The 20,432-nt window shown below is 51.0% G+C and overlaps 7 protein-coding genes across 7 annotated transcripts; 3 read left to right on the top strand and 4 right to left on the bottom strand.

The window, feature by feature from the left end:
* Positions 1 to 64: 64 nt before the first annotated feature.
* TGAM01_v203272 (cell division cycle 14) lies at positions 65 to 2,086 on the top strand (the record flags this gene model as incomplete). Its single annotated transcript, XM_024549171.1, has 3 exons — positions 65 to 122; positions 194 to 502; positions 561 to 2,086. The coding sequence occupies 3 exons, from the start codon at positions 65 to 67 to the stop codon at positions 2,084 to 2,086; spliced, it is 1,893 nt and encodes a 630-aa protein (XP_024406149.1).
* Positions 2,087 to 3,057: 971 nt separating this feature from the next.
* On the bottom strand, positions 3,058 to 4,987 carry TGAM01_v203271 (hypothetical protein; the record flags this gene model as incomplete). Its single annotated transcript, XM_018803059.1, has 4 exons — positions 3,058 to 4,217; positions 4,272 to 4,310; positions 4,366 to 4,461; positions 4,519 to 4,987. The coding sequence occupies 4 exons, from the start codon at positions 4,985 to 4,987 to the stop codon at positions 3,058 to 3,060; spliced, it is 1,764 nt and encodes a 587-aa protein (XP_018663825.1).
* Positions 4,988 to 6,592: 1,605 nt separating this feature from the next.
* TGAM01_v203270 (hypothetical protein) lies at positions 6,593 to 8,514 on the top strand (the record flags this gene model as incomplete). The annotated part of the gene is made up of 4 exons (XM_018803058.1): positions 6,593 to 6,674; positions 6,727 to 7,409; positions 7,478 to 7,855; positions 7,912 to 8,514. The coding sequence occupies 4 exons, from the start codon at positions 6,593 to 6,595 to the stop codon at positions 8,512 to 8,514; spliced, it is 1,746 nt and encodes a 581-aa protein (XP_018663824.1).
* Positions 8,515 to 9,130: 616 nt separating this feature from the next.
* On the bottom strand, positions 9,131 to 10,845 carry TGAM01_v203269 (molecular chaperone DnaJ; the record flags this gene model as incomplete). Its single annotated transcript, XM_024549170.1, has 3 exons — positions 9,131 to 9,178; positions 10,033 to 10,620; positions 10,684 to 10,845. 3 exons carry the CDS (start codon positions 10,843 to 10,845, stop codon positions 9,131 to 9,133), a joined length of 798 nt encoding a protein of 265 aa, XP_024406148.1.
* Positions 10,846 to 11,728: 883 nt separating this feature from the next.
* TGAM01_v203268 (hypothetical protein) lies at positions 11,729 to 12,852 on the bottom strand (the record flags this gene model as incomplete). Its single annotated transcript, XM_018803056.1, has 4 exons — positions 11,729 to 11,866; positions 11,926 to 12,419; positions 12,502 to 12,614; positions 12,677 to 12,852. 4 exons carry the CDS (start codon positions 12,850 to 12,852, stop codon positions 11,729 to 11,731), a joined length of 921 nt encoding a protein of 306 aa, XP_018663822.1.
* Positions 12,853 to 15,126: 2,274 nt separating this feature from the next.
* On the bottom strand, positions 15,127 to 16,722 carry TGAM01_v203267 (hypothetical protein; the record flags this gene model as incomplete). The annotated part of the gene is made up of 1 exon (XM_018803055.1): positions 15,127 to 16,722. The coding sequence occupies one exon, from the start codon at positions 16,720 to 16,722 to the stop codon at positions 15,127 to 15,129; it is 1,596 nt and encodes a 531-aa protein (XP_018663821.1).
* A 1,630-nt stretch (positions 16,723 to 18,352) lies between these two features.
* Positions 18,353 to 19,103, top strand: TGAM01_v203266 (hypothetical protein; the record flags this gene model as incomplete). The annotated part of the gene is made up of 5 exons (XM_024549169.1): positions 18,353 to 18,393; positions 18,537 to 18,560; positions 18,632 to 18,688; positions 18,798 to 18,925; positions 19,003 to 19,103. 5 exons carry the CDS (start codon positions 18,353 to 18,355, stop codon positions 19,101 to 19,103), a joined length of 351 nt encoding a protein of 116 aa, XP_024406147.1.
* Positions 19,104 to 20,432: the final 1,329 nt, after the last annotated feature.

The following is a 20,432-nucleotide window of genomic DNA, read 5'->3' as shown; positions in this document are numbered from 1 at the left end:
ATTAGAATTGCTTGTCGGAAACAACGATTCGCTGCTGCGATCTGCGAAAAGCGAGCCTGGAAATATGGCTCCTGCTACCAGACATTCCCAGAACCTGGGCCATGTAGTCGAATACATACCAGGTAGGACAGCTTCCTTTTGGGCAATTGCACTCTTTTCTTTGCTGGCGCTGACAATGATTCTCGATTCGCAGACCGACTATATCTCGGCGCCTACGTTCGCACCCCGGATCCAGACACGCCGCTGCCCGGCACCGAATCGCCCCGGAAACGAGCGTCTCGATATGCCGACGGCGCTGCTCCGGCGCCTCTGGTCACCAACAAGAACCCGCCCTGCTACTTCACCGTCGATGACACTCTTCTGTACAACGCGTTCCACCACGACTTTGGCCCTCTGCACATTGGCCACCTGTACCGGTTTGCTATCAAGTTCCACGATATTCTGGGCGCCAAGGAGAACCGGGATCGACCCATTGTGTTCTACAGTCTTGCTGACCCGAGAAGTGAGTCTCTGCCGCCTGCAGTGCATAATGGCCTAACTAACGGTTTTAATCACGATAGGCCGCGCAAATGCTGCTTGCATGCTGGCTTGCTATATGGTTCTGATCCAGAACTGGCCACCTCACCTGGCCCTGGCCCCGATTGCTCAAATCGACCCTCCGTTGATGCCCTTCCGAGACGCCGGCTACAGCCAGGCCGACTACGGAATCAGCGTCCAAGATGTGGTGTATGGCGTTTGGAAGGCCAAGGAGGAGAAGTGCTGCGACTTGGATAACTTTGACTTGGACCAGTACGAGATGTATGAGCGAGTCGAGCACGGCGACTTCAACTGGATCACCCCCAACTTCCTTGCCTTTGCCTCTCCCCAGCACGCGCCGGTGGCCAAGATTACTGAAGGCTCTGAGCTCTATCCGCTGCTACCTAGAGACGTCGCCGCAGTTGAAGATCATCCGCTTCTTCCCCAGCCTTTCAAGAACGTGCTCTCCCACTTCAGCGAGCGCAACATTGGCCTTGTCGTCCGGCTAAACTCACATCTTTACTCTCCGTCTTATTTCGAGTCCATGGGAATCCAGCATATTGACATGATTTTCGATGACGGAACCTGCCCCCCTCTTTCCATGGTCCGCAAGTTCATTCGCATGGCCCACGAGACGATTACCGTCAAGAAGAGGGGCGTGGCTGTTCACTGCAAGGCTGGTCTGGGCCGTACTGGCTGCCTCATTGGCGCCTACTTGATCTACCGCCATGGTTTCACCGCCAACGAGGTTATTTCTTTCATGCGGTTTATGAGACCCGGCATGGTTGTTGGGCCTCAGCAGCACTGGCTGCATCTGAATCAGGGCACTTTCCGAGAGTGGTGGATCGAGGAGCGCATCGAGCGAAAGCTCAGAAGAGAGTTTGCCGCTGCCGCTGCTGCTGGCGGCCACCAAGTGCCTCAAACACCCATGCGAGCTACAAAGTCTTCGCGAAACCTGCAGGCTACGACACCCTCCAACCGAAGCCCATCCAACCGCACACCACTCAGCGAAGTAGACCACGATCGCAGCAGCAATGTCGGGGTCCATGAGGACTATCTACCAGCGCCAACACCCGGCCAGCCACGAAAGGCAGCACGAGATCGTTACCAACAACATTATGGTAGATCGGGCTCTGAGGAGCAGATGCTGGCACAAGCAGAGGCGGTTGCTGCGGCGCCGACGCCTCAACGTCGATCCCATGGGAACCCAGAGCCGGAGGAGGAGCAGCTGCACCACTTGCGGATGCGAAAGCAACGCAAAGCGGCCCAGTCATCCAACCGAAATACCGAAAAGACCTCGACAAGTCAGAGCGCAAGCTTTGTAATCGACAACGATGCTTCTTTTGATGCCGAGAATATAGGCACCGTGAAGCCCAAATCTGCGGAGAGGCCCTCCAGCCAGTCTGGCACGCTTGCCAAGGTGCGCGCGAGACGGCAAGCTGCGGATTCACCGTTGCGGTCCAAGGAATCTGCTGGTGTCCGCAAGACGAGTGGCCGCGTGGGAAGCGCCGGGGCAGGCATATCGCCGGCGGCATCGTCGACCGCTCGAAGAGTCTCTGGCACGTCTTAGGCGAGCGTGACGAGGCGGCGAGCCGGAGCGGCCATTCACAGGGAAGTGGCCGAGCATCTTGTAAACTTTTCATCTTAACGATCATGACTTCACGTTTTATTCTATTACGAGCGATTCATGCGTATGCATATACACGGGCGTTTTAGTATTCCAAGGCGCGACGGGCGAGAAGCAGGATGATGACTTTTATACCACCATACCACCACCGCCACCGCCACCACCACCACCAATACCACTGCTACTACAACGCTGGAAGTTGTTGTCTTGAAGTTGCCAGAACGAAGCTTACGATCAAGAGGAAGAGGGGGCGAAGGAGAAAGCTAACAGAGGCTCAAGAGAAAGAGAACGAGGAACGAGAAACAAGAAAGCTACGATGGCGGCGGCGCAATGGACGGAAAGGGAAAGGACGGCATCTGGGGTATATTGGTTCTTTTTTTTTTTTTCCCTTCAACTCTTAACGTTTTTTTTTTCTCTAGCATGGTACTGGTTGAACTTTTTTTTTCTATTACGGTTTCATTCAGCTCTTTTTCCTGTTATCTCTTCTCTTTCTTCTTCTTCTTCTTCTCTTCTTGCTCTTCAATACCTTTTATCCTCTTCTTTTTAGCTACTACGACTGCCGGCTTGGACTACTGAGTGTTGGAATTTTGAGGATTTGGGTAATGAGATATTGCTGATGTTGGTTGCTTGTCTGGCTATGGAAACAAAGGGGGGTGGTGGCGGGGGTGTTTGTTCATATATCAATTTTAGGCATGATATTCAATCAAACTATTCTAATCAATTGTCAACTGAGTTTTGCAGAAAGGGATTTTCATGATTTGTGACTGTTACTAGTTGAAATGTCTACGGTTTTTTCCCATACCAATCCTATCTCTTCTATCTCTTCTATATGCCGTATATGCTTTTGCTTTATCCTGTCATTGCTTATCATGCTATGCTGGTCATTATCATCATCATCGGTCATTATAATTGCATTATACCCGTATGCTCTCCAGCTTGCTCACAACCTCCTCCATCAACTCCCCAGCCTCAATGCTCGTCATATCCTCATCCACTCGCAGACACATTTCCACAACTTCCTTGTATATCTTGCCGACTTTGCTCCCCAGCGCCGGAACCAGCACCGCAAGCACGACCTTATCGCGCCAGCGCTCAGCCGAGTAGTGCACCTTGTAGTACGCCTGCAGCACCTTCCAGAGCCCAATCTCGAGAAGTACCAGCCCGAAGCTGTAAATGTCAAAGGACTTGATGTGCGGGCTGCCGCGCAGAGAGCCCGGGTGGCGGTGCAGATCCTCGATGGAGGGGTTCTTGGGCGCCATGGACAGCGCGGTGTCGAGTTCCGGGCGGGAGGCGTCGAAGCCGCTGAGGTACGGGTGCGAGATGTCCGGGACGAGGGCGGCCGAGGCGGTGGGTGAGTTGGCCGAGGTGGAGAAGGCGGAGGGGAAGAAGAGGATGTTGGAGCTGCAGAGGGACTTGTGCAGCCAGTCGAGCGAGTGGAGGGACCAGACGGCCACGGCGAGGGTCCGGGCGAGGTGGATGCGCTCGTCCAGATCCGGGGTCTTGAGATCCGGGCTGGAGATGAGCGTCTTGAGGGTTGAGTGCGATGAGGCGGGGGCCTTGTAGACGAGGCCGTAGCGGCTGTTGGCGGCGTCGTCTGTGTAGCCAAGACAGTCGATGCTGTGCAGATCCGGGTGGCATTCCGACGCCGAGTGCATCATGCGTGCCAGATCGTCCATCCGGCGGACATGGGCGACGCGCTCCTCGATGGCTTCGCGGTCGTAGTCTACCCACTCGATGAGGACATCTCCTGCGGTGACGTGATGGCCCTGGCACCGGCGTTGGGTGCTGCTGTTGCCCTTTTCGACGACATGACTAATGTCTAGAGAGGAGAGACCGACTTTCAGCGCAAAGGTGGGCTTAAAGGAGGACTGGGGCTTGCTGTCGAGGTTGATGCGGAGCTTCTTGAGGGTGGCAGAGTTGGTGAGCTGCGGGTAGATGCCCGAGGAGGCGTTCTCGAGGAGAGAGAGCTCGGCGAGGTCGCGCTGGGCGCGGTCGAGCAGCTGGTGAGTCCAGGCGCGCTGAAAGGAGGGGACCTGCGAGGGGGGGAAGAGGCGCTCGAGGCCGTCGTTGAAGTCTTGGATTGGATATCAGCGGTGCGTCTTCCCGGCAGGTGGGTTTGCATACACACCTTTGAGGTCCTTTAGCAGGTTGCTGAACTTGTCCTTGTCTGTTGGGGGTCCGCTGTCAGTATATCGTATATCGACATCATGGGATCATGACACCCATGCTCTCTCGCTCACGCTCACGCTCACGCTCACGCTCACGCTCACGCTCACGCTCACGCTCACGCTCACGCTCACTCTCACGCTCACTTCTCACTCTCACGCTCACTTCTCACTCGCACATCGAGAGGACACAGACGACAGCGTACATACCTCCAATCACCCACTTTGTCCGGAGCCCCAGCTCCCTTCTCCAGCTCCTCTCGTTCGCACTCGCACTCGCACTCGCACTCGTCCGCCTCCTGGACGCGCCATTTGTCCTCTTCTTCTCGTCATCGCCGTGCTTCTCCACCGCCTCCTCGTCCACCAGCCCGTAGCGGTCCTGCAGCTTCCTGAAGTCCGTCACGGTGCCGTGCAGCTGCTCCAGGATCTGCGTCGCCAGCGCCCTCAGCTGCGGGTTGCGCTCGCTCAGATGCGCGTCAAACCGGCCCTCGGCGACGCCCCATTCGCGGCCCCAGACGGTCAGGCGCATCTCCTCGATGCGCACCTTGCACAGCATGCGCTGGCTGTCGGCGTCGAGGTTGGCCGCCGTGGTGAAGTAGCCGTAGGCCTTGACGCAGCCGTCGAAGAGCTGGCCGATGAAGCCAATCACGCCAATGGCGGTGCCGAGCGCCTCCGCCATTGGGACTGGGACTGGGACTTTGTGCGTGACGAACGCGGCTTTCAGCTGTGAATGTAACTGTAAACCTGTTTAGAGGGAGGCAGGTTTCAGGTAGTGGGGAGGAGGGGAGAGGGGAGGAGGGGAGAAGGCCAGCCGGTGTTCGGCAAATAGCGATAGCGCCCAAGCTATAAGACGCGGGATTCGCGACAAAAGCAAGCACTGACAGGCGAGCAAGACAGGGCACAAAGAAGGTTATTGGAGAAGAAGCTCATAGAAAAGTCCCCCGCATATGCAGCCTTTCGACTCAGCCTCAATTGTATTTTCCTCGCTTACCTGCGCCGGTGTGTGTTTTTACGGCGTTCATGCGCTGTATCCGCCTGATTTGGCTACCTCTACCGGCACCTACCTTGGCAGATATCCTGACCGCTTGCTCACTCCACCTCGGTACCTATATATACATGTAAGTACTATAATCATGCTGGATTCGGGCATTATTTAAAGACCGAAAATATTCATGGTAACTCCGGCTTCTCCATTTTCTATGCGATTGGTAACAGACAGGGCAGACAAATTCGTGAAGTCTGAATAGTAAACAAACATGGGATACAGGCTACAACTGGTGGTATTGTGGGATACAAGCCCATGTCAGCTACCTAGGGAGGTATAAAGGATTCTTATTCAGCTGGTGCATTGTATCCACAACAAGACGGCGCCGGGCAAACTCAATATACCGGCCTTGAAGCTCATAGTTGATGTCTTGGTATTCTCGTTGTCTTTGAAAATAAGGGAACCGTAATGAAGCCTGGGAAGATGACGACGTCCGACGAGATGGAGATGAGCAAAGGCTGAGAGAATATATAAATTCCCACCTGGGTATTTTGTGCGAAATGGTATCTGATTGATCAGACTATTAAGCAGCTTTGAAACAAAAACCGGGTCGGTAGAAACAATAATGGATACGTCGCATATATGTACCTACATTGTGTAGTAGCAATGCTACCAATGCTACCAATGACCAGCCCTACTGATACTGTAGATACTGTTTTCATACGGGGTAACATCTGGAGAGCCAAGACGTTCGCTAGGCGAGGTACTTTTCAGCGCTCGAGAAGTGATGTCGGCATGAACGCAGATTCACGCGTCGGGTCATAGCCGAAAGAGTATACTCGCAATTATAGGTACTATTGGATTACTAGCCCTGCTATTTCTCTTTTGGTCCTTATTTAACCTATTTCAAGTATAGCATCTATTTGACCAACATCGATATTAACCGCTTCTGTATATGCCGGCATCTCGCTAATCCCTGCGATTCGTCTAATATCCATGATAAACTTGGCATCGAATCCTCCTAGCCTGCTAGACGCTAGGCAACATTATTGCCTTTTCTGGCCAATGATCTTTCGCCTGGATCGCGGAATCTCAAGCCAAACTATGTGTGGCGTCACTATATCCTAACCGCAATGGAACTATCATTTATACACAAATTGCGTCTTCCTCTCCATCCTCCGCTCCGTCCTCTGTTTTGTATCAACACTGGATAGAGGCCAGAACAAGAGACCTTTTAGTCTTCGACGCCGACGGATCTGCTGATAAGAGACCTATTCATCCTTATTCAATCAGTCCATCATGAGTCGGCCGCACATCCATATTCATCCCCAGTGCGGAGCTTGTGGTGATGATTTCAGCCTTGGGCAGGAAATCGTCGCGGGTATTGTACCCTCACAAGCTCATGTCTACGACTCGTTGCTAACACGGCGTAGCCATTCGAAAGAGTCGCTCTATCCATATCATCAATGCGTTTACTTTCCCAGACTACGGTGTCAGCGATGAAGCTGCAGCAGACATCGAGTGGCACTTCTGCCGCAAACCCTCATGCTCCCAGTGCGACGATGGCGCCGCAGACGCTGCAACGCTCCACGTCGACTGCTACAACTTATTCCGGCAACGGTGCAAGGCTAGCGATTCGCTATATCGACTGTGGCTCACGGCAGCGTGGAGAAGACCTTGGCACGGCGCTCCGTCCTTTCGACTGGCCCCTGATGCCGATGCGATAAAAACGATGCGGCTTGCTGCAACGGCGTGTTCTCTACCCCAGCTGACGACTGTCCCCGCAGAGATATTACAAATCATAGGCGCATATGCTCAGCCGAGCCCTCTTAGCCGCTATCGCACTGTTATTGATTTGGCCGCTGATTGGAACGGTCGGGAGCTGAGCTGCCAACCATCACTACCGCTCTCAAGAATCGCCTCGTGGGAACGAGATGAACATGCCGTCGTTGGAGGAGACCTCTCCCCGATTGTCAAGGTTACAATTGACTGCTGGGGACTAAAACGAATCGAGAGGCTGACAGACTATCCCTCATTTGCTGGTAAACGATCGGACGCGGAAACTTATATCATAGAGACGCAGGATCGGTTAAGAGACGTGAGAGTACAGTTTCAAGTACGTGACACTAATATAGACTACCGCAGTTTCATCCCACTTACACCCTTACTAAACAAACGCAATAGTCGGGCCTGGCTCGTTTGGAAATATCAAAGGAAGCGGCCGATCTTCAGCTCTGGGACACGCCTGCGCCGCCACCTTTGAAAAGTCTCCGAAACATGCCCAAGATTACAGGCACCATCCAATTCGCGACAATCGATCTCAAAAAGGTGTATGGCCTTACATTCTTCGTAACAAACGGATCTACCCTCGCCGTACACAGCCATACACGCAGACGACCCCGTCCCGATACGACGTTTAATCAACTTTCACGCCAACGCCAACGCCACACTGCCTGGGTCTACGTTCCATTCCCTTCAAAAGATCGACTCACTCACTTTGGAATCCGTGCTCCCCACAAGTTCACGAAATCCCCATGGGCTAAATCCGACTATTCCTACCTGGTATAGTATTCCCTCCTGCCTTGGAACCCAAACTCTCGTTTAACACGGATTACTAGTTCCGCTTCGAATTGGCTGGAGATGTCATGGTCGGGCCCAATTTTGTAGGACCAACGCAGGATTTCATATGGCCCGTACAAGAACAGCTGCTGCTCATCTTCAACGTGGCAGAGCTTGCGGCTATCTCGGCTATGAGTGCTTATCCCAACCAAAACAGCGAGATGCAACCTTTTGCTCGATTCAGCAAGCCCCTGTTCCAAGACGCGTGTTTCTCGTCTGCGCCCCTGGAGAACATAGCTCTTCTGCACATATATTCAGACGCCGAAACTGGTCTTTGCCGGGGAATCCTGGCAGAGTACAACAACGGTTCCCAGCGCGCCCTCGGTGAATGCCGGATTGGACTGGATCCGGTGTGCACGTACCAGAGCCCCGCATGCTTGTGCTTTGCTCGAGTCACTCGTATTCGTCCAAGAACGTCTATTGAGCTGAAAGGAACAAAGGTCAGCAGTGATAACCAATCAAAACATAAGCATGATGAAGAGGGGTGGGCATGTTGTCCGATGCAAGGGACCCTTCAATTCTGGTTTACAAATGAGCAATCCGTTTTGGATGTGATGATAGATGAGGCAGGATCGACCTCTTCAAGCGGGATTCTTGTTTGAGGGACATTGATGGAAATTAATACTGCGAAAGCAAAATATAATCAAAGCACTATGGTAAAGCGAATCATGTATTTTTAAGCGCAGAAATTTGGATAATTTACTTTTGTTTGCGCAATTCATAGTCTTGTTGATGTTCATATATCGAAATCTTTCTCATATAGGTAAGTAACTCGAACTCTTTCTCATATGGGTAAGTGACTCGAAGTCTTTCTTATATGGGTAAGTTGCTCAAAGTCTTTCTTATATGGGTAAGTGACTCGAAGTCTTTCTAGTATCGGTGGTTTTACACAAACTCATCCAGGAATGAGATTCAATATGCTTAATAAACGATTACTCAGTATGCTTAATAAATGAACCAAATGCATCTCTACGATACAAGATTGCGCAATCATTCCATGCGTACACGTCATCAAACATATCAGGTAACGAACATGTAGATTTCCAGTCCCCAGAGCCCCCTGTTCATTGGCGTTTCATGTCCTTGTGTAAGTCGAAGCTGAATCCAGACGCATTGATATTAAGCAGGCAGGAAACGAAACAAATCCAAACAAGCAATCCGATTTGCGTGAAGAAATCACAGGCTGGCATTATCTTGACTCCGATCCCAATCACAATCTCAATCCCAGTCCCAGTTCCGTTGGGGCGGCCCCCTTGGCATCTGCTTCTAGTCTTTTGGTCAGCATCTCATGAAAGCCTTTGCCTCTCCTCTCCACGCAACCGATGATATAATATAATACTAACCTTGGACTTCATCACGTCACGGCATTTAGCACACGCAACTGTGCGGCAACTTCTGCAACGAAAGGCGAATCGGGACGTCGTCTTTAAACATCGCTCGCATACGTGATTCCCTTCCTCTCGATCCCACCAGCACTTGTGAAGGCAAGCTGGTTTGCTTGTCGTTGCTCCGGCCGATTGTCCAGGGTTTGTCCTTTCTGATTTAGTTTTATTCCTCTTGCGCTTCGAATTTGCGTTTGCATTTGTATTTGCATTTGCATTTGCATTCGCATTCGTTTGCCTCTCTTTTTCTGCTTTCCCTGGCTGAGGCCGGTTTCGAAATTGTTGGGGTTCCTGTTCTTTTCGTAATCTCTCAGCCATTTCACGCAACGCTCGTTGAACTTGCTCTAGTCTCTCAATTTCTCTCCTCTCATCTTCTCTCTTCTCTTTTTCTAGCCTCTCTTTTTCCAGCCTCTCTTTCTTTTGCCTCCCTTTTCTCGCTTTCCCTGGCTGAGGCCGGTTTCGAAACTGTTGGGGTTCCTGTTCTTTTCGTAATCTCTCAGCCATCTCACGCAACGCTCGTTGAACTTGCTCTAGTCTCTCGTTTTCTCTCCTCTCGTTTTCTCTCTTCTCTTTTTCCAGCCTCTCTTTTTCCAGCCTCTCTTTCTTTTGCCTCTCCCATTCTTGCCTCTGCCTTTCTTGCCTCTCTCTCTCTTGCCTCTCTCTTTCTTGCCTCTCTCTTTCTTGCCTCTCTCTTTCTTGCCTCTCCATTTCTCTCCGCATCGCTTCTCTTTGCCGTACCTCTTCTGCCCTCCGAACAGCTTCCTCACGCGCCCTCTCTCGCTGCTGTAATATCTCCTTGTCCACATTTTTTTGCCTTATCTGCTCATTGAGAGCATCGATGCTTAGTTGCTTGCTCGCCATGATACGTTTGCGGGAGCTTATCTCTGCCTCCCGCACAGTTCGAGCGGCCCTGTTGTTGAGTATGCGTCTCTGCCTCTCCTCCTTGTCTCCCTCTGACTGCGGCGCAGAGAAGAAGTAGCCAAACCAGCTCTTCTGCCTGGCCTGTTCCAGAGCGTCTTTATCTGCTTCGCTTTGCAGCTTGTCGAGTGCTGCTTGGCTGCGATTACACTCGCGTTTGATCTCGAATAGCTCGCTTTCGAGCCTATTCCGTCTAGTATAGAGATGCTGCAGCGCCGCGCTCAGAACCTCCATTTGTTCGTTGAATTTTTGGGAATTCTCAGACTTTGGGTCACTTGTTCGCTGCGACGGGTTGCTTTGACTACTGGCGCCAGCCGTATTTACTCGTTGAGCTCGTATGGAAGCATATTGGGCATCGTAGATCCGTCGTCGGTCGGGATCAAACAGGGTAGAATAGGCAGATTCAATCTAGAGGAGGTTACAATCCCACTGCAAAAGTCTTTGGCGGTGAAATAGCATTAGATGACTTACCAGCTGGAATTGAGCTGTGGCTTTAGGATTGTTTGGGTTCTTGTCTGGATGATGCAAGAGAGCAAGCCGTTTATAGCTTGTCCGAATGGCATCTTTTCCTGCGGATTGTAAGACGCCGAGAATCTCGTAATAATCGCCTGTGACTTGGCCAGGAGCCATCATGAACGCTTGAACTAGACCGGCCGTGATTCAAAGGCAACCCCAAGCCCGGGATTTCGAATCATTGATGACTTTGACAAAGGGTGGAGAGGGCTGTACTGCAACAACTAGAAAAGAGATGCTATCGCAACGGGAGGGCAAATATTTCCCTGACCAAGAGCAAATGGATCGCAGCAAGCAGATCGTTGCACACGAAACGACAGAGTGAGCTTGGCAAGACGGTGGGCCAGCTTGACCAATTGACAGAATTAACAAGTTAATGTTAGCAAAACACTGACATCGTGGCCGTTTTTCGTCCTTGCATAACACCCGATATTCAACGAGGCTGCGGGAGGCCGACAACCTGTCTTAGAGCTACCCTTCGCGTTGCTACCCGACGTTATACCCACACGATCCTCAATTCTAACCAATGACATGTATAAAATCTTTACTTTTTTGAGTCTAATTTGAAGATAAAAAATGAATAAAGATTTTATACATGTCATTGGTTAGAAGACGTTAAGCCAGTGGTTTATATCACGATTCACATACTTATAAGCGCGGAGTGGCATAAAACATATGCATTGAGTAAACATATCTTTTTTTTTATATTTCCCGATTCCCTTCTCCCTCCGTGACTCCCGACATTGATAATTCTTTTCGTTTTCTTTCTCTATGTAGTATGTGCATAACTTGCAACATCCTAAAAGGTCCATACTTCGTCATGTAGACTCATACCAGCAAATCCACTTCCCATTGATCCCATACAGCCCAAACAAGGTAGAAAAAAGATAACTCCAACAAAGAGTTTTTGTGATGCAATTCCAGATCGTAGAAGAGCAGCATTGCTCACGTGCCATCAAATCCAAACACTGGGGTTTGTCCGTTACTTTTTTTTTCGTCGGACTTAGTAAACCTTCTTCTTCTCATCGATGCTGAACTGGCCAGGGCCGCTGTTGACCAGGAGAAGCAGACCGCCGACGATGGACAGAATCTGGAAGAAGTCGTACTTGGCAAAATCCTTGTGGGGGTGGTGCTCGTGGAGCTGCGAGAAAAATCCTGTTAGCTGAAAGACGGAGAAGAGATGAGAGCGCAGAAACTTACAGTCCAGAAGTTGTTGACCAACAGGTTGAAGCCGCTCAGGATGACGACAAGCAGCGTAGCGCTGTACTTGGCCTTGAAGCCCACGACGACCATGACGCAGGCGCCAGCGCCAAGGATGCAGACAAGGACGCGCCAGAAGGACCATTCGCCGCTGAAGACGAAGCCAATGAAGAGGAAGATGAGGAGAACACGACCGGCCAGCTGGAAGTACATCTTCTTGTCCTTCTCGTCCAAGGTGGGGAGACCGGCAAAGGCCTTGGTCTTGCGGACCCAAGAGTCAGAGAGGACCATGAGGAGGCCACCAATGACGGACAGGTTTCGCAGGAAGAAGTTGAGATCGAAGATCAAGCCGTAGCCGAAAGCCTGGATAACCACAACGCTCATGAGCCCTCCAACGGCGTAATCAGAGTACTTTCTGGCGATGACGAGAGTGGAGCAGGAGACCATGGCGAGAACGTTGAAGAGGAGGAAGAGATGGGTGATTCCGGACGGAACTAGTCAGCGCGTTAGCATATGCATTCCAGAATAAAACAGACACATTGGACAATGTGCGAATGCGCTGGGGCCAATTCTTACTGTGACGGTAATCGTGAAGATACAGCAGCTGGTCGCTCCATTGGGTGATGATTCGGAGCGCATCCTCGAGGAAAGTAACGACAATTAAGAACCTTCCAATTGCAGGCATATACCTGTAATGCGCCGTCGCGTTAGCTGCTGAGCCCCTTCCACTTATGCGATCGTGACCACTTACGGCTTGATGGGCTCGCTGGCAGTGTCCAGGATATCCTCGACTTTGCTGGTGTACGGCCGCAGCTGATCCAAGATGCTGCCTCCGTTGGACTCGTCGGAAACTCCAACACTTCCGCCGCCTCCAGGATAGGCGCTGGGGCCGCCAATGCCATAGCCAGAAGGACCACGGTGCGACATTTTGACCAGAGCTGTCCTGTGACTTTTTTCCTTATTCTTCCTATTCCAAGCTCGACCTTGCTTCCTTGACTGCCTCTCGAGGGTGTTGCCGACGGCTGCGGGCCCTGTTCAGCGACTTGAACTTATTGGAGCTCCTGGAGCAAGTTGAAGAGGAGCTTTTCGGTGCAGCGCGATGCGATGCGATGAGATGCGATCCGATCCGGAGCTACCAAAGCAAAAGAGCTGGCGAGATCAACAAGCAGCAGCGCGCCCGAGGCAGCTCAGAAGAAGCACCGGGTGGTCGAATTGGGTGTGATGAGGGCAATTGTGCGCCGGAGAAGCAGAAGCGAGATTGCAGCAGGAGGAGGGGCGAAGGGGAGCAGGTTTGGCGATGGCTATGACCTCAAAAACGCTCGGATTATCCTCCTACATACCACTGTGTCCTTTCCAAATCCCGTGATGTTGCAGGTCCCGAGGTGTCCACTTTTTACCAGGTGGTGGAGTCGAATCAGTGAGCGATCCCCCAGCTGTGGCTTTGCGGTCGTTCTCTCACGCAGGTACCTGCCGTGGCCCCTCCAAGAACTTGGGCGCGGCGCGAGGCTGTGCGCGACGGCATGTAGCTTTGCCGAGGGAGGCTTGTACCGGGCGGAATGAAGGCCTGCTGCCGGTACCTGTAGCGCGCCCAACCTCTGACGGCGGCGTTTTGACTCGCCTGAGCTTGACACGTCTCGTACCTACACCCAGGAGGTACTTACTATAGCAGTAGATACCGTAGGCAGATCCCTAATAGAGCTGCGTCCGGGTCAGCAGCAGCTGGACCTCCCTAATTGGGCCCTGTGGCGAGGAAGCCAATTCAAGCTTTTGCAGGCAGGCCGTTTGAATGCTTGCAGCACGCAGTAGCAATACTCGCGTGAGCGCCATTGCGGGCTGCCGGATCTAGTACCTGTACGCACTGCGGCAAGCGGGGTGAGAGACGCCAAAAATAAACTACTACTAAGATAATAGAAGGTACCACTAGCTATCGCGGCAAAAGTTCTTGGCATCAGGTTATCCTTGACTGTAGGATTGATCATGTTCTCTTTTCTGTTTCTGTGGACATAGCATCGATTGGGACAAACGGTCTTAACGGGGACGAGAAGCTCCAGAGCATGCGTTGGTGTTTTGAGTTTTTCTGGCCGGGAAATTAGGTTCCATAGCAGTTAGTGGGATAGGCACGTTTGAATTCTATCTGTGCGCTTCTTTCTACAACACTGTCTTACCATGTCCAAGGCAGTTAGCATGTGACGCACAGTCGCATCATCTATTGAGGATCCCTATTCAACCAAGCTTTACAGGGGACACAGGCTCAATCTATAAAATTGACACCTTTTGGTTTTGATGCTACTAGTATTTTTTTGGTTTTTTTTGCTGTACGTTTAATATGTTCTTTTTCTTTTCCTTTGGCGCACTCTGTACCATGTCGATAGAAAGTCACTCGCTGTGTTCCTCAATAGAGACATGCGCTCAGACGATGTCGTCTACGTTGGAGGTCAGTAGTTCCCCACAAGAAGAAATGCTACTTCAAACAATGAAAACCGACACCTTTATTGCGAGACACTGGTAGGCAGTTCTGTTCAACTGAATATTTTCTCCATTTGTAAAGTAGAATACACCCACTTGTACTTATAGGCACGAAGCATTCAATACTTTCAAAGTCCCACCTGCCTAAACAAATCGCAAGTTGTGGATCGCTAGACCCGGTCCACTTGGAAAGATTCCGGCGCCCTTCTCTTCCTGTACAATGACTGGAATAATGATGCAGATGCGGGAACTTTGGTTTGCGGTGCCTAGGTAGTCAAAGCAGGTAGGTGCCATAAGTGGGCACATGTGGTTATTCACGGAGCCCTGCCAAAGTCCCTTGAAACACATACTCGACAACCGCACTATTGGTAGGTGGTGAGACATGTGTCATTTGTTTTGAATTCCCCGTAACAGGCAAGCCTAAATCGGATCGGATGCGGAAACTCCCTGTCAATATCGTCTAATCTGCTCCATATGATGAACGACGTGAATTTATCGCTCGCCTAGCATCCGGCGCTTCGCCGTCTACACTTAATCTAGTCTCTGTGCTTTGACAGAATGAATTACCTTAATACCAAGACCAATATGTATCCAACTCCAACATGCGTCAAACATCCATCTAATCTATGTGGCTGAATACTAGTGTCTTATCCCGCACCTTTTCTCTCAGAATATACGCTTATATACTTGCTTAAATACTTATTGTCACTTTCGTCCAGCTTCCTCCGGCTCTCTTCATGTCATCTCCATGTCATTCCCATCACTCGGCCCGGGCAATATCCTGAGTGCTCCAGTATCATCATACTCAACCCTCCCTTCATTCACAGCCCTTTGCATCTCCTCCCTCAATACCGTGCGCTCTCCCGTCGCCGGATCCCATTCCCAGCCTTCGCGCATCCACATCCAGCGCAGACACGCTCGCAGCTCTTTGTCCGCCGGTCTCACTCTCATCCATTCAGGTTGAAACTCGGGCTCCCGGCCTTTCCCGTTCCAGTCTTCGGCTCGACCCAGCAACTCGTCGCGGCAAAATATGCGCCAGCTGTCGATGGCATACTTGCCCTGAGTCATGTGTCCGATCTCCCACGTTTCGAGATTCTGGCTGCCGCCATCGGATAGTTGATGCGATCTCTCCGGATCTTCCGAGTCGCCGCTGCTGGCATCTCTCCATAGAGGACTGATGGCACGTTTGTCGTAGTTTCTCACTCTGTGCCGTACGCCAGCCTTTGGGGGATCTTCTACAAATGCCTTTGCATATCTTTGGATATACGCCAGCCGTACGTTAGGGAGACCGAGGTGGCGTATCATGTCAAGAAGCTCTCCTTCGATGGACGGATCTAATAGCTCAGCCGGCGCGGGAAAGCGCTCTCTAACCTTTCGAAAGGCAGGTAGAGCTACTTTTCCATTGGTTTTTATCAGAAACGTGATGGCGATGAGTAACCAGAACGGGTCATGAGCCAGCTCCTCTTGGATGATGCCAAATGACGGTGAATCGAGAGGGGGAAACGGGATGCATGAGATGGTACCTGCTGGCGGCCGCTTCTTTGAGGAACTTCTTTGTGCGGGCGGTTGCTGCTGGAAGTAAGGTGATTTGCTAGAGAGCCTATTTCTTGACGGTTTCTTCTCATCCTCCGATTTACATATAGTATGAGGCTGCCTTAAGTCATTCAAGCGAAGATAGTCAAATGATGACAGGAGGTTTGAAGATTGACCTTCAAAACCAACGACCTCAACGGCGTTTCTCGTGCTCGGATGGACGGCCTCTTCGTGTAACCGTGCTTGGCTGCATTGGCGATAGCCGGATCCAGGTACAGATCGATCCAAACGCGTGCTCTGTTCGGTCTTTATGCTGCCACTTTGGGCTGAAAGCCTGTCTGTCCAGAAATGAGATGTTACTCCTGGTCGCGGTTTTGTGGCGCGCCGTCTTCTTGAAGATACAGTCTCCTGAGCCTGTTGCGAGGCAGCAAGCATAGGCGGTGAAATCTCAACGTCTCTCTCCAAGTCTTTGGCGAGCGCAATCAGGCGATCAGTCTCTCCCCACGGTTCAGCAGCTGATGACCCTCCATAGAACCCGTTCAGTATCTCCCAAACAAAAGTAAGAATGTCGCCACCGTCAAGGCTCTCGGGGTCGTGATCTTGCATGCATCGCCTTGATCGTGCACAGTCGATCAGATAAAGCCAGTCTTGTGCGCCGCCGGTCAGGCTGTGGTCAAAGAGATGTTGCAATTCATTTCTTGGCGCGTCGCCAGACTCCAATATTTCAGAGAGGAATGCTAGTGAGTCGTCCCACACGTCAAATACAGACAAGATGGTGTGGCCGAAGGACATCGACATGGTGTTGAAATTCACGGATCGCAGTTCAGTGTGCGCGGCGCTGATATTCGATATCCAGGAGGGGAAGATTTGATAGACGTAGAGCAAAATAGATGATATGGCATGGTAGCAATATTTGCAAGATATACAGGCAGTTTTATAACAGAGGAAGGGGGAAATGCATCCTGAAGGATTCCATATCCTGAGGGGAGGGTGCTGAGTGAACAGTTGAACAAGGAGCGTTTGTTGCTTTGGAAATATCCGCCGTTAAGGCTTTCACTATAGACTCACCTCCGCTAAGAGGATTGCGCAGCGCTATATTAGGCCTTGGACATGCCGCTTCTAGAATATTGCTTCATTTTCTCTCTCCTTAATCTAACTATGTGTATATAATCTCATGCTTTTTTTTCATGCATCTGCTAAGAGCCTGGATTTTTTATTTTTTTATTTTTTTATTCACGCGCAGGGTAGGTAATAGTACATCGTAATTTTCTTTCGGGTTAACGTTCCCTCCATGAGAGATATTTTAGCCATGACAATGTAGAATTAATTGTACGCGATCAGTCACTTGAACGGCGGCCTTGATACTATCGATTCTCAAGTCATTGAAGCGAAAGCAGCGATTTCGTACCTGCTTGTAGCCTAGTTAATTCCGCATGAGGCTTGAACCAGTCACCCGTGGCTGAATTGCATCTCCATGTTCAAAGATAAGATAGGCTGATACGTGCACTTGCATCTTGGCATAGCAGAGTGGTATCTAGTACCTACACAAGCAACAAGTAAGTATTGGCTAGTAGCACGAGCAGGTTAGTCTCATGGCAAAAGATCAGACTGTTCCGCAAATGGACTTTTGCTGGTCAACCGGCCGCCAACCGGCCGTCAAAGCCGAGACGTTCGTGGGGTGCATGGCCAGGCTGCCCCCTGAATGGCCTGTCGCCTGACTCATCAAAGACCGATCCCCACCGTGAATCGCTGCAGCAGGCTGGCGCGTGATGCAATTCGGCGTGCCTTGTGCGTCGCGGGTGGATTTTGGTTTGATTTGACAGACCGTGTCGTGTTTCTGTCCTCTTCTGCCGCCGCCGTGTCGCGGTTGGACGACAAGGCGACTGCGAGTTGATTTGACGATGATGGTGTGACTGATTTTACCGGCAGCGGGTATTTGCTTGCAGCGGCGATCAGCCTAAGCGAGCGGTGTTTGCGAGCGTGGATGTACAAGGTAGATATGACTTAGATATAGATCGTACTCGTTTTCCTCTTCGTCTGTTCCAATAACGTCGTGACAGCTTATCAGATCCATAAAATAGGCGATCCATACCGTGCTTTTCCTCTCACCGAGGCAGCGCTGATACCCAGAACGTGTCTTGATAGGTACTAGCCAGCGCTAATCATTCGCACCACCAGAAAATATTAAAAGTGGGGGCGCAGCAGCAGCAGCACCGGTACGTACCCAAAATAAGGCGGAAAAAGCGAGTCACGTGTGCTCGTCCTATCAGGGCCCACCCGCAATCGCCCATTCTCGCTGGCCGTCTTGCGTCTTGTGCCTCCACCCGGGATTCTGTTTCCAATCCATCTTTCGCATTCCCTCTCCGGCGCCACCTCCGACCCTACTCGAGTCTGAAGCATCACCACCACAACCTCAATCATCCAAGAGATGAGTAGTCGCGGCGGGAAACTTGCCCCCGAAGTCAATCGGTGAGTTTTTTCGGCTTTGTTGCTAGTCTTGGTCGTGCGGCGAGCCTCGTGGTCCCCGAATCTCCGACCGAAAGGCCGGCACGCCTCGCCTAGACGACCGAGATAAAGACTCAAAAGAGCCTTGGCTGACCAATTTCTTATAGCGCTCTGTTCGTAAAGAACCTGAGGTACGCCTCCATCGATCGCTACATCTCGAATCGAGTCGAGTGCCGTGCACCTGACGCTAACCTGTCTATAGCTACAACGTTACTCCTGAAGAGCTCTTCGACCTCTTTGGAAAATTTGGGCCTATTCGGTATGTCCAAGAACCCGGTCGAGCGCTGCCTCTTGGCTATCGTCATAGTCATCGCTGTCGTCAATTTCATTGTTTCTTTCAAAGTACGCCATGCTAACCCAACCAACAGCCAGGTTCGTCAAGGCATTGCCAACAACACCAAGGGTACCGCTTTTGTAGTCTATGAAGATGTCATGGATGCGAAGCAAGCCTGTGACAAACTGAACGGTTTCAACTTTCAGAACCGTTATCTCGTTGGTACGTGACTGCGCGTCTCTATTCAAGATCATTACCCAAATCACGCTAGTAATGCCCCTACTCTAACACGCCTGCAGTATTATATCATCAGCCCGACAAGATGGTAAAATCTAAAGAGGACCTCGACGCCCGCCGGGAATCTTTAGCGCAGCTCAAAAAGCAGCACGGCATCGATTGACAATCCGACCGGTCTGTAGGCACCCTGCAGAAGAAGACCTTTTCTTCGTCTGCGGGCCGGTCTTCCTCATCATCATCGTCCTCCTCTTCTTCGTCAGAGATCAAGACAATCCTACGAAAGGGCAGGTCGCCAGCCAAGGTCACTCCGACCAGTGGGCACGTCCACACCCGAGCCGTCCGATTTGCAGAAGGACTACGCGCAGCTCTACCGACGTTTGCCTAAAACGCGCATTCGGAACGTTGCCCACGGAGTGATGCAACCAAATGCACCACCATCTTTTTTTATCTGTTTTTCCGCCTTGGCTGGCACACAACTTCATTTTTTCAACCTTAATGCCAGTAGTTACCGAATCAATCGCCCCTTAAGAAATAAATAAATCAAATCACGAAATGAGTCTTACTTTTATGGGAACGGAAAGGGTGGGTTCAAATTGGGGAGCTGGGAAATCAAAGGGTGTTTATACGGCAAGTGACGACATAGCAAGTCACATATAAACTGCTTTTTTTCGGAATTTGGTCGGAGCCTACCTTGCGGCCATGTTTACTAGCGAACATCTCCTGCCTCCCGAGGCCTTAACCAGAGAAATCAACAGCATGCCCCAACTGCGCACGCGTATTCCAACCTTTGACAAAGATGACGAAAGGACGGGCTGGAATTTTTTTTTTCGTTTCAGTGAGCCAGTTTCAATATTCATGACAGCTGCAGCGTTTATTCGCTTGCCAGCCAAACATGGGCCCTTGCCGATGTGATAGATGACGAAGAATTGCTCAAAGTAATTACATGTAATAACCAAGACTCTGTGACGTACAATGCACACAATGTAGAATCCATGAAGCTCACCAACTGTTCGCCAACTGCTCGCCAAACGGCTGTCTATCAGTAGCTAATATGACATCATTTTCAATGCTTGAATGCCTTTGGTAATAATGACTCGATTGCATGGACGTTTCTGCCTGCTTTGGTCACGGAGATATTTACCTATGCATACGTACCTATCTATAGTCGCAGTCTGCGACAAGCTCTCCTCATGTCCTGCGCTATGAAACGTTACTAAGCCATCCATATTTTACCTCCTACAGGCAACATGATACACCGTTTCACCTCCAGACGATCTGAAAAACGCGGCACTCGCTGGTATCTCTCAACTCGATGGCCGGGCAGAAGAGGAAGAAAAAAACGCCTCGCGGGCTGCCGACAGGGCTCGAGACCCTCTCAGAATCTACCGCAGAGGTATTTTTGGGAGTACATCTCAGTCGCATCCAAAACCTCTCAAGCCGGTCGCAGAGATGGCCTCGCCTCGCCGGGCGGTGTTCTAGAAAAGCGTGAATT

This window comes from Trichoderma gamsii, assembly GCF_001481775.2.
Source record: "Trichoderma gamsii strain T6085 chromosome Unknown Scaffold_8.2, whole genome shotgun sequence".
Lineage (NCBI taxonomy): Eukaryota > Fungi > Ascomycota > Sordariomycetes > Hypocreales > Hypocreaceae > Trichoderma > Trichoderma gamsii.
Note: the sequence above shows the minus strand (reverse complement) of the source record. Positions and strands in the feature narration are given on the sequence as shown.